Genomic DNA, 13,607 nt, shown 5'->3' on the forward strand with positions numbered 1-13,607 from the left:
GTGATTTGACATGCAGAAGGGACATTGTTGCCTGAATAGTATTGTTTGGTGGACTATTCTCAGTCCAGCAGAGACACTGAAGAGTTAAAAAGCTCCAGGTTCACTGCTGTGCCTGAGCTGCTCGTACCAGCACAATACCAACCACACAATCATCCATATCATTTTCTGTGGGGTATTCTATAGGTATCTCCACTATTGAAGAAGAGGGAGAAAGGGAGCAAGCAAAACATGCAGAACAACAGGTGGAATAAATCCTGTAACTTTAGAAATACAAATACATACAGTACATATATAAAATTTCTGAGTGGTCAGTGGAGCTGAGAGTAATCAGCCATTTTAGAAACAAGGAGGTGGTCATATTGTCTGATATGACATTATTTGTAGTCATTACACAGCTTCTTCCAATGCACTCAAATAGAACTTAAATAGTGCTTAAATAGAGAATTGTTGTACAGAATGTGTTCTTATTTTTCTCAAATTATAGTTGCGTGTAAGTAAAATAGAGGGTGGGTCATTTATATGGATACATCTTAATAAAATGTTAAAGGTTGGTGATATTAACTTCCTGTTTGTGGTTAGTATATGGGAGGGGGGAAACTTTTCAAGATGGGTGGTGACCATGGTGGCCATTTTGGATCCAACTTTTGTTTTTTCAATGGAAATAAGGTCATGTGACACATCAAACTTATTTCACAAGAAAAACAATGGTGTGCTTGGTTTTAATGAAACTTTATACTTTCATGAATTAAATACAAGTTTCTGACCACTTATAAAATGTGTTCAAAGTGCTGCTCATTGTGTTGGATTGTTAATTCAACCCTCTTCTCCCACTCTTCTCACACTGATAACAACACCACAGGAGAAATGCAAGCACAAACTTCCAGTCTCCATAGTTTCAGGTGCAAATCTACTCTTTTTCAAGAGTTATTTTTCATAACATTTCCTTTTATTTTTAATTATCTTATGTTGGAAAAGGTGAAAATAAATTAAATGCTTAAAATACATATGAGCAACAGCACAGGTATCTCTGGTGAACCCACCCAATTCCAGGCAGGGGCTTGAGGAAGATAAATTCACCTAGCTTTTGTTCTCAGTAGAGATAGAGCACCATCCAAACCTTTATAATTTAAGTCAAAATCTAACCTTATGGGGTGGAATGCTATCACATTCACACAGCAGTGTTGCAGTAATGTAAAGCCTTCTCACAAGATTGAAGCTGCTGCAGTAAAAAGGGAACAAACTCACTGTTGATACCTTCATTTCAGAAGAAACATTGGACTTTTCTGTTGGCTGAAGGATGGTGTGAGATCTGTTCTCAGACTGTTAATTTTTGTCAAGAAAACTCTGAAAGAAGAAAACTCACTCAGGTCTGTCTTTGTGAATGCTTTAATAAAATATAAATCAGTGCAGCAAAGCAAATTTTTAGAACATTGTAAGTATAATGTTGGTGATGGAACAAAGCTTTATATTATTTTGATTATTTTGATTATATATATATTGATGTACAGTTTTGTATATTATCAATGTAAAAGTTTATGTATTTAATCTATGTCAGAACCCCCTGCTGACTAAAAATTACACACAGGCTCATTTAATCTTGTCATTACAAGATCCCAGGGACATTTGTTGGAAATATTTGGAAGGCATGGGCCCTGTTACATTTGGGGTAAAGCTAACACTGCATTCCACAATAAGATTCTCATATCAAAAGTCAAACATGGTGGTGGTAGTGTGATGGAGAACAACCGTTTGCATAGAGAAAGCTTGCTCAGCAACTTAAGAATAGGAAAGAAATGATGAAATGTAACCAAGACACAGATATACCTTGAAAGAGAAAGCTATGACTTTTGTTTTTCACAAGCCTAATAAACCAGATAAACCAAACATATTAGTGCTGTTACATGCTCTTTTAGACAAAGTCATGGCGATTACGATGGGGGACAGCAGGATTTCTGGTTGTCATTTTGGCTGTTTTCCTTTGACAGTTGTAGGATCAGTTGCCAGAATTTATTGAAAGATACTTCCTCCCCACACTTCAATTCCATGTCCTTCATCACTTTGCTAAAGCCATCCTTGCCTGTGGTCTGACATAGGAACAAAGAGAAATATCTGCTTCAGTTGTGGGCCTTGTATTGTGATCTGGAACAATGTGTTTCCCCCAAGCCCAACAGATCATCAGGCTGAACTTAACCAAGTGTTCATGCTTCAAAAAATAGCAAGTAGTGAATGGTAAAGTGAAACAAAACCGCAATAAAACAGGCAAAAAAAAATTTAGTCACACAGTTTAGCTCTACTCAACTCATTTGGACCCACAAATGAGAGGGTAATAAAAAAAGTACCCAGTTCCAGGTATCAAATTTTCCTAATGGAAAAGCAAAATTAGTCAATAGAGTAGTGTAGTTTCCATGCAGTCAAAAATTGTGTGGTTCACTGAAAATATACCTAATATAGTCCAAAACCTTCAGAATAACAATTTATCAGACATCAGGCAGTATGTATACAACTAGATAATGTAATACATTTCTGTGAGACATTAGAGACTTTAAACTATTCAGACATCAGGTCCCATTCACTAGTGGATTGTAATTTACTAATATATAGTACTGGTTTATAATATGCTTATGCTTATTTCTATATATCATACTACTTTAAGATACCAAGCATAAAACAAAGTTTTAACTCAAAATCTTTGACATTTTAAGATCATAAATTACAATTATATTTATAAATTCACAGAAATCCTAAGGTCCATGAATCTCTCAGTATCAGATTCATAATTGCACAACTACACAGGCTGATATCACAAGCTAATATTATGTAAAGCATTATTTTTGAATTTTTTTATTTAACAATTAGAAAACTTAAAAACTTTATCTCTGAATGTCATTTGAGAATTAAATCATTTGGATGCATCTGAGTTGGTTCATTCCATAGCTAAATGAATCAGCTGAATTAGACCTTTGATACAGAAAGTTTAAAAAAATCACTTCTGTCCAATAAATCAAACTGACCTTGACGAGGTTGGGCAGCTCGGATGTCAGCAGTTCCTTAAATTTATCCGTCTTCAGAGTAGACGCTTTATCGGCTAAGGCATGGAATTTAGTGGAGGCCAGACTTTTAAGGTGTGATTCTCCCTTTTTACTGTAAATGGCCATCTCCAATGTCTTGAGAGAGAGAAAGAGAGAGAAAGAGAGAGAAATTTACATGGCACTTTGTTTATTTTCAGGGTGTTTCGTAGATGCTATGATTAGAAAATTATTTCTCAAGCCTGGTCCTGGTGAGCCTCTGCCCTGCACATTGTAGAGATTCCTCTGCCCCTGATACACCTGATGCAAGTAATAAGCTAACAACTGTAGTTCTGTTGTAGTGGAGTGAGGAGAAAACTACATCATGCAGAGCCGAGGCCCACCAGGACCAGGACTGGGAACTTGGAGATGTAGGGTATGGTAGTTATTAGTTAGTAGTTATTGGTACACAGCAGTGTGTACATCTGAACTGGAAAATGAACACCAATTTTATTTTGTGGAGAACAGTGGTGTAACACAGTGTCCCACTCCAAACTCTGTTGCCTTTAATTCCACGTGATGAGAAAGATAAACAAAATACATGTTTTTCAAGCATCACTAAATACAATAAAGGCTTTATTGAGGATGTTAAAATATGGCTTTCTGAGGCTGATAAATGTTTAAGCATGCCACCCCAGGAAAGCCATTCACAGGGGAAATGGGTTTTCAAGACCATGTTGAAAAGGAACCTCAATGGTTACTTAATGTCCAGCATGACATTCATGATAATGTGTTGCAATCTGATAGTGTATCAAATCAAGGCAGTAGGTTAAGCTCAAAGGTATTGTCAGCTGCATCTGCACATCTCAAGGCAGAAGCCCAAATGGCTGCCTTGCTTGCTCGTCAACATGTGTCAAAGAAAAACATGCAATTGAAGAACAGGAGCAGCAATTGAGGAGAAAGAACAACTTCAGCTTGAAGCAGACATAGCCTGTTGCAAAAGTCAATGTGCTGAGAACTGGATAATGGAAATCCAATGGAATGGAATCATGTTTTAAAGCGAAGGAAAAAACTTTTCAAATTCTGAATGCTGATGCATAGACCTTTGTTCCACAGACACTTAATGTAAATATAAAAGAAAATACAACTATTGGAAATGCAAGGCCTACAATAAAAACAGTGCAACAAAGTGTGAAAAGGGATAAGCCTACACCTCTCCTTATGGGGCCTTCTGATCCTTTAAAACCATGGAGCACAATTTCACATTTGCCACTGCAGCAAGCTGCTTGCCCAGCAACCAATATAAATGTGTTGCCCATTATGAAGAAATAATTAGTGACTTATTAGTGGGTAGTGAATGCTTTCATGCGTTCATTTGAACATGTCATTAAAGCAAAAACTGGCAATGCTGATGGTTGCCTGCATTACCTTGCGCAGTACACCAGGGGGCAGTCCAATGAACTCATCAAAAGCTGTCAAAATATGCCTGATGATGCTGGATATGTAAAAGCAAAGGATCTGCTTTATGATCATTTTGGAAATGAACATGTGATCTAAACAAAGTCCACTGATGGCCATTAATCAGATCAGAGGATGGAAAGGCTCTTTAGGCGTACTCTCTGTTCTTACTTGGGTGTTGCAATGCGATGGAAGAGGTTCATGGCCTCTCTGAATTGATCACACCTGCCAATATTCTTGATGTGATTAAAAGTCTTTTATGTAAGTTGAAAGACAAATGGAGAACAGTAGCTTGTGACGTCCAGGACAGGCAGCATTGCAGAGCTACATTAATTGATATTGTATTCTTTCTTGAGTGTCAAGTTAAAATTGCTACAGATCCTATCTTTGGAAACCTATGCGACACTCCTCCAACACATTTAATAGTAAAGGGCAGTGATGGAGGGAAATGTCCTTATCCAAGGGCTAAAAGAAGTAGCTTTGGTACAACTGTTACTGCTTTTGAGAGAAACAAAAATCAAACAGAGGCTCAAGATCATCACACGTTTGTGAAGATTTGTCTGTTCTGTAAGGGTGAACTCACTAGAGTTATGCTCTCTACTTAAAAAAATGCATAATGAAAAGATTAAAAGGAATGGCATCTGTTTTGCCTGCTTGTGTACAGGGCACATCAGCAAAGAATGTAGAAAATGCCTTTCATGTCAAATTTGGCCATCATATCCTTCATATCCATCACAAGGAGGAGAAAGACATCAAATCTTACACTGAAGCAGATAATATTCCTGTTACAGTCCAGACTATTGGCCTTACTTGGGTCGGTGAACAAGACTCCAAGCTTGCCATTGTACCAGTTAATGTAAAATCAAAGAAAGGCCAAAGACCAGTGGAAACGTATGCCTTCTTGGACCAGGGGAGTTCAGTGTCATTTTGTACAGTGGGTCTTCTGGACAAGCTGAATCTAGACCAAGATTCTCTTGCACACCATGGGACAAGAGAAAGTAGTGGACAGTTTCATTGTGACTGAACTGGAAGTGGCTGGGTTGGACAGTGATGTTTACTGTGAAATGCCTGACCTCTTCACTCTACATAATATACAAAGACAGCAAGATCTGGATGACTGGCCACACATGAAGGATGTGTATCTGCCAAAAAGTGAGGCACTGCGTGGGTTTCCTCTGGGTGCCCCTGGTTTCATCCCACAGTCCAAAAAAAAACACACATTGGTAGGTGGATTGGTGACTCAAAAGACCCCGCCTTGCGCCCAATGATTCCAGGTAGGCTCTGGACCCACTGCGACCCTGAACTGGATAAGCGGTTACAGATAATGAATGAATGAATGAATGCCCAGAGCATTGGAACCACTGGAGGTCGTCTGGAGAGTAGATGACGGGGCTTTGCCATTAAGACTGTGCTCAGTTGGACAGTAAATGGGTCACTTGGCAGGGAATGCTGTAGAATGCCAAGATGTCCATCAACAGTCACCACCAACAGAATTTCTGCTGTAACGCTTGACAAGTTATGGATACAGCAGTTCAAGATGGACTTCCCTGAGAGCAGCCAGAATGAGCAGCTGGGGCTATCGAGGGAAGATTCCAAGTTCCTGAAGTTGGCCAGTGAGACTGCGATTCTGAGTGATGGGCACTACAGCATTGCCCTGCCTCTGAAGGACCAAGACATAAGAATACCTGACAACCATGCAATTGTGGAACAACATGCCTTAAGTTTGAAGAAAAAGTTAATCGGAGATCAAAACATTTACAAAATTTACACGGCTTTCATGGAAGATCTCATATTCAGGGAATATGTGCAAAGAGTGCCAAATAAAGACTTGGAGCGCAGCAAAGACAAGGTTTGGTATATCCCCCATTATGGGGTTTACCATCCTTTTCAAGGGAAAATCTGGATTGCCTTTGACTGTGCAGCATCGTTTCAAGACATTTCTCTTAATGCACAGCTCCTGAGTGGTCCTGACTTGACAAATGCATTGGTTGGTGTGTTGACTAGGGCCAGGAAAGAGCCTGTTGTGTTGATGTCCGACACTGAAGCCATGTTTCACCAGGTGTGTGTGCCAGAGGAACATGCTGACCTGTTGAGATTTCTCTGGTGGTCTGGTGTCAATTTCAGTCAGAGAATTCAAGAGTATAGGATGGGTGTTCATTTGTTTGGGGTGACTTCTTTTCCAAGCTGTGCTAACTATGCTCTATGAAAATGTGCAGAAGGCAACAAAGCACAGTTTAGCCGACAGTTGATTGACACCATCCTATACTGTTTTTATGTGGATGATTGTCTTGCTTCAATAGCCTCAGAAGAGGAAGCCATATAGTGGCTAAGGGTGGCTTCTGCCTGACAAAATGGATAAGTAATAGCCGCTGCGTTCTTGCCATAATACCTGAGAAGGAAAGGGCAAAGGAAGTTAAAGACTTAGACTTGGACTGTGATCTCTTGTCTGTTGAGCAAGCATTGGCAGTGTTAAATTATTACACTAACAGTGTTAATTTAACACCAATAGTGTTGATGTAACACTGGTGAATTTGCCGTGTAAGTCTACAAAACAGATTAAAAATCCTTTTAAGAGAGCTGGATTTTAGCTCAGTAAATGATTTGTCAGTGCATATACACTGTGTATCTGAAAATGAATTACATAACACTCTTCCACTCATTAAATACTCACCTCAGAATTTTCTGTCTTTGTCTGTAAAAGAGGGACACAAAGTAACTAGATTATTGCCAGACTTATGTAAACACTGAATTTCAAGTAATGCATTGATGAGATTACTCACAGTATCTGTTTTTTTTTTTTTTTGCAGTTATTGGATTATGATGTGCATGTAAATGCACTCACTGCCACTGCAAGGTTTGGACTGTGCATGCTGATAGCTCCAATATTTTACTAATTTCTTCTTCAAACATAACTGTAAAGCGACACAACCCTTTTTGATTGAACTTGTGTGTACCATAGCATTATTCGACATGTTTTGTTAAAACAGAAAACTACCTCAACATGGATATTGTTAGTTGTATGTAAACACACTTTTCAGGTCCTCCACACATAAACATGAGACTTTCCTCACTGTCCTTTACCATTTTAAAGTTTCTCACTCTTGAATATAAAGCTTCTCCTTGCTTTAGAAAACAATCTATTTGCTGCTGTAAGCTAAATGCGTGAAGGTTTGCACATGTGCCATCTAAATCGGGCCGGTATCACAAATCAGGTAGCGACAACCTCTACCCAGCTAGCAAAATACATCTGGGCCAATTCTGGATCAGGCTTGGGACTATCGGCTGGCTACAATCTCTGCATGAATTTGGCACCCTGCATCTGGTGAGGCAATTGCAATTGCAGTTAGCACACTACACTGATCAGAGCATTTTGTTAAATCCTTTGGATTAATCATATGTGGCCCACATCTAAAAATAAAATACAATACTGGTAACTGTCTAGAAAATGGTAAGCTTTGTTTATATTGAAATATTTTAGAAAATTGATGTAATGACTGAGACACGAACTACAGAAATGATTATGATAAACCGGGTTAATATGGAGACAATGTCATGCTGAAGGGAGGAATGCTAAATGTTTTTTTAAGTTTTTGAAGAAGACTGGACTGGAACAGCAGCTTTAAAATGAATGAACTCTCAGTGAGAAACCGGAAGGTGGAAGAAGCAAACCACTGTAAAAACACAGTGTGCTTTTTCTGTGACTGCAGTGCACGAGCAGCTCTCACTGGCCTCAGGGAACAGCTTCATCCTGTAAGTATTTTAATTTAGCCTTATTTTTTTGGATACATAAGTATTTTGGTATTGCCCAAATGTAGTCAACATCTTTAATGTTATGTACGTTATTCTATCAAATGCTATATGTTATATATATAATATTGAACCATTTTTTCAAATGACATACTTTAGCTAGGCTAACCTGTTTAACTCTAGCTAGCTCCTTTTTTTCCTTCTGACATAGAAAAATTACATGAAAATCGTTCATACATGAGTATTTTAATTTCAGTAATTATGTGGTTTGATGGCATATTTTAAAAGACGATGTGAGCATTTTTGTCTGTTTATATGTCACACAGAACCGCTTCCCTCAGTATTAAACACATTAAGTAATAAGTAGGTTATAATACATTTTAAATCTCAGTGCTGGTTTTTGGAGTAATGTAATGTTTTTAATATTCCACATACACTAATTCTTTGTTAACAGTGATTTTGGGCTAGTGATTAATGGGTTAAAGGGGGTTATATTGAAAACAATAGAACCCTAGGGTTCTAACCCTAACCCTAATTATTGCGAAAAAAAATAAACAAAAGGATGTGAAGTATTTTATTTTTGGAGCTGTGGAGTAAATTAAATTTTTCAAAATTAACTATGAACATGAACTAATTCATTTTCTTTATGTAATTATGTAAAGATGGACTGCAGCAAAAAAAACTAATGGGGCAGTGAGAAATGCAGGTGGGCAGGGAGAAAAGCAGATAGGAAGTTAATTTAAGTTATTTAGATGAGATCTTTAGCATCAGTTGTAGCATAATCGTTTTTATAACCGTTTGTACTTTAACCTGATGATCTTGCTACATTTGAAGTTCTTTAGTTAATGAATTTGCATGTGTAAGAAGTTTACAGTTTTTCATTATAGATTTTTAAAGAAAATATATTGAAAATACATTCTAAATATCTATTTAATTATATTATATAAATATAATTTAATTACTAACATGTACTGGTATCTGGACAGTATCCGGATTAGGTTTGGGCAGTATGATGGTATTATGGTATACTGTGGCATTTAAAAATGTTGAATGTATTAAACAATGGTGACAGCATAAAAAAAATTCTGCTTCATTTCTACCTTGAAAACTGACATTCCACACAGGCAGCTGGAGCTCACTGATTGGTTGTGGATGTTCTCAGTGTTTCAGACAATGGTGCAGACAAAACATGCCACAATGGCTAGTGTTAGCTTTGATTTAAATGAACTAGATTAGAAGACAAATGCCACTGCTGCAGTTTGGCAGCACTTTGGATTAGTTCAAAATTAAAAAGCAGCCTCAGCAATTCTTGATGCACCAGTATGATCTGCATTAAAGGCTAAGCACCACTTAATGGACCTCCATGAATATTTCACATTATTTTAGTTACTGACAGATATAAGTATGAATTAAAATGAAAATAGCAGCTTAATTTGCTTTAAAACTGACAATTTTATTAAATTGACGGAAAAACCCGAGCTCGCTACGGAAATTCTTGAACGCGACCGTGACGTCACTGGTGGACAACAGCTGAACAACGCCGCGGTAAAACACCGTTATGACTGACTGTTATGACAGTATCTAGCTAAATAACCAACATTATTCATGACAATAGCCTAGCAATAAGCTAAACTCAGATGTAGAGGTACCGTTATTCTTGTAATTGTGATCGAAGTCGAACTCGAATTCATCCGACACTATAAACCTCCGTAATGCAGCTACGTAGCCGAGTATAATCTGAGACACCGAGTTTAGCGAGTCAAGCTAACGTTAACTAACACCAACTAAAACAGGCGAAGTGAGTGTCCTTACCCTGTTTACCTCCATGTTACAGAGGCTCTTGAACACCTTTCGTTGGTGTCCTTACATGCCCATATTGTTGGAAAAGCGCCAGTGAAATGAGCTACAGATAACGGAGTGAGCGGAGGGTCCTTTCCAAAGTGCCCGTTTAAAGTGGACAAATTTAGTCCATTTTCTGGATATTTTGGGATCTTTGGGTCATTTGTTCACAGATGTCCCACTGTACATTGAATGATTGCAGCCAAAAACAACACACCTTTTCGTCATTTTGCATTAAATTAAGTGCAACTTCTAGAGTTGTTGTCCACCATCTACGTCACAGGCAAGACGCCTATTAGAGTTTCCCAACACCGTTGGGGGTGGGGGGACCAACTGTTTTTTAAACCTTATTCCTTGAATTAGTAAGAAATAACATGTTTTCTGACTATCAATAAACACAAGTTAGGAACTCAAATTCCACTGTATTTATTTGTTTGACACTTTCATAGAGCTGGTGCTTAGTCTTTAAAGCAGTCTCAGCTGAAGATGTAAATTCTGATTACTTCTGTTAATATGCAGCCTGACCAGATGAGATGTGTTCATGAATCATTTTCATTCTAATCCATTTATTCTGCTGTAAACTTTTCTCACATGCTTCAACCAGTGTATTACACCATCAAAAACCTCAGGAACAAATGTTAAAAAAAGGCTGGGAATTGTCTGCATAGGCAGCAGAATCGGCTGTGGCTGTGTCAGCCATGGCATTGAGGTTAGAGAAGCAAGTTTGGGACCTGGGGGAAGCTGGTTCAATTCCAAGGACCATCAAGAAAAAATTCTTGGCAGCCCCCTGCTCTGGTTGTGTGTGTTCACTGCCCCTAGAAGTAAGATTATCTTGCCATCTCATTTGAGAACTCTGATTTGTCTGCCCGAAAATGCAAGAAACTTTGGTGTGACTCTGGATGACCAGTTATAATACGAACCAGTCTCTGTCATGTAGATTCTCCTGTACAACATACGGCAGATTTGACATTTTCTCACTCAGGAGGACTCACAGGTGCTTGTCCAGTCAATTGTCATCTCAAGTCTTGATTACCTCTGGTTTTCCTCTCCATGCTAACTGACCCCTGCATCTGATTCACAATGCAGCAGCATGACATGTCAGCGATCTTCAAGGTTCATTCAAGTCACTGTGTTGCTGAAATCCCTTCACTGGCTTCCTGAAGCTGTCCCCATCAGATTTAAAATTTGATGCTTGCCTACAAAGCCAAGAATGGACCAGCCTCTCCCCACCTTATTGAAATGGTCAAGAGCTGATTATTATACACTTATTTAGTACTTACATCTTTATCCCATTTCTAGGTGTGAACACATAGGGAGTGTTGTTATTGCGCTTAACTTGTGTTAATTCTCTATTTCTTTCTTTCTAGATGTCAGCACTGGGCTTGCTCTGGCAGTGTCTGAAATCAAGGGTATTTTGAAATCTAACCTATTTGTACTCACTGGAACACAAATTCATATGCACTTTTGTAAATCCCTCTGGATAAGAGCATCTGCTAAATGCTGTAAATGTAAATGAATTTCATCCTCTGGTGGAGCAGTTGCTAAACACTTACAAGCAAATTCCATGAGATGGTTCAAAACTAAAAACAAAGAACTATTATTGCAATTTATAAACAAATATATTTCCATTATTTTAACATAATTTATATAGTTATATATCTACTTAGGAAGAAGCATTCCTTTCATTTTACTTTCAGTTTTTGCATAAGTTTTAAAAACGTTCTTTAAAGATTAAGCCCTTTACAGGAACTCTATGTCATTTTTTTACCTTAATAGCACAACTTCAAAAAACTAGGACATGCAACTTAAGAATCAACAGGCAGGGATTTCTTGCAAAACTTGCATAACGCTTTACAGCACAAATCTCACAGGTGTTTAGTTTGCTTCATAAAGAATCTAGCTTGCTAGCCAACACAGAAAAATAGAAGTTACCGCAGCAAAGAGGAACAAACTTTTCTTAATGACCTTTGTTTTAGAGTAAATGCTGAGGGAGCAAGTTTACAAAGTCTGGCAGCTACTGCTTCCCATCATTTAGCCCCACTTAAAAGGCTGTGCAGAGGTTGAATAACTCCTTTTGCTTTCTATTTGGAACATAAATATGTATTCTGTTAAGACATATGGTCTGAATTAAGGCAACATACTCTAAGACTTGAACTGTGGTATGAAAAAATTGCTAAAATTAAGCAATTAATTAATAACAGAAAGCTCTGAAGTTTTCATGAGTACAAATTGTTTCATTGGGTTTTATTAAAATTTGTGTTAAAAAATAAACAGCCTATAAAATGGCCTAGTTCCTTACGTCTGTAAGGGAAGGTGGCGAGGGATGGCAGAACAGATGTTTCCCTGTGGTTTTCCACAGAGGGAGGGAAATCTATTCCCCAGTATTTTGTGAAATTTATGTAAAGAAAGCCCTGTTTCTGCTGGTTATTTGACACGAATAATCAAGTAAAGGCTAGAAACAGACTTGACAATTTGGAATTTATTACAAAAAATTACACAAAGCCGAGACCAACCCCAATAAATACTCCGGAAACAAAGCAAGAATTATGTACACGTGAAGACAAAATAGAAGCAAATGCTCAGCTGAATGAAAACAACATGGCCGATTTTCACATCATTAGTGTCCTAAAACACAGTTTAACACTACGCTTCCTTGACCTCCTGATACAAGCGCAGAGCCGCAGTAAGCACCTGCTTTTAATGCTGCACCAATATCCTATTAAAGCAAAAAACTGATATTGAATGACCTCCCATCTCACTGATATTTCTTTAAAAATACAATATGATTTACCAAAAAATTATGTTTTCATAAATATAATCTCTATATTTTAAAACAATTTAAATACTTTTGTGTAAAGAATGTAGATTTCAAGTAAAAAGGCAACAAAAACATGCAAAAATTAAACCAAGACTTTGCCTTATAACCCCAAATTCCCCCAGGAACAGAGGAAGAACCAGGGAAGCTAGAGTTTCTGTGATGAGGCTTGAAGGTTTTGGTTTGATAGTATGTGGTATTTGATCTAATATCTATGAGAACCACTGCTCTAAGAGACTATCAGCACTGACAAATAAATGTGAATCAAATCTGAATCAAAATTTTAACATAAATGAGAATCAAAGCTGTTGCTTGTCAGAAAGTAAAACCACTGCCTCTGAAGAGATTTTAAAGTCCAATGACCCAAATAAAAGTGGGTATCTCACCATGACCTGTTTCGACATTGCAGCCTCTCTTCTCCTCTCCTTACAGGAATTGTCAATTTCCTCAGTCACTTTTCCTTTGCTATCACATCTTGAGCCCTCCCACTCCAAAAAAACAGGATCTGCCCACCTCACCGTCTCAGCCAATTATGGGTAAACACTTAACATAGGTATTACATTTACATTTACATTTATGCATTTGGCAGACGCTTTTATCCAAAGCGACTTACAAAAGAGGATCTAACATTCGAACTACAACACAAATTATACAAAATACCTTACATTAAGTGCAATATGCCAGGAAGTAATAAGTGCATTAAAGAAAGACATTCAGTGCAAAAGATACTCTCGGAAGAGATG

General features: G+C 37.8%; 1 protein-coding gene across 2 annotated transcripts; it reads right to left on the reverse strand.

The window, feature by feature from the left end:
* Positions 1–1,410: 1,410 nt before the first annotated feature.
* LOC136700509 (protein S100-A13-like) lies at positions 1,411–13,284 on the reverse strand. Of its 2 annotated transcripts, XM_066675895.1 has the most exons (4): positions 13,251–13,284; positions 7,135–7,155; positions 3,012–3,164; positions 1,411–2,084 (listed from the first exon to the last, which is right to left on the reverse strand). In XM_066675895.1, the coding sequence occupies exons 1-4, from the start codon at positions 13,266–13,268 to the stop codon at positions 1,929–1,931; spliced, it is 348 nt and encodes a 115-aa protein (XP_066531992.1). In that variant the 5' UTR covers positions 13,269–13,284; the 3' UTR covers positions 1,411–1,928. The 2 variants fall into 2 exon arrangements, with proteins under 2 accessions (XP_066531992.1, XP_066531993.1); XM_066675896.1 differs by lacking the exon at positions 7,135–7,155 and having other exon boundaries at positions 13,251–13,283.
* Between the last annotated feature and the right edge of the window lie 323 nt (positions 13,285–13,607).

This window comes from Hoplias malabaricus, chromosome 6 (assembly GCF_029633855.1).
Source record: "Hoplias malabaricus isolate fHopMal1 chromosome 6, fHopMal1.hap1, whole genome shotgun sequence".
In the NCBI taxonomy this organism is placed as follows: domain Eukaryota; kingdom Metazoa; phylum Chordata; class Actinopteri; order Characiformes; family Erythrinidae; genus Hoplias; species Hoplias malabaricus.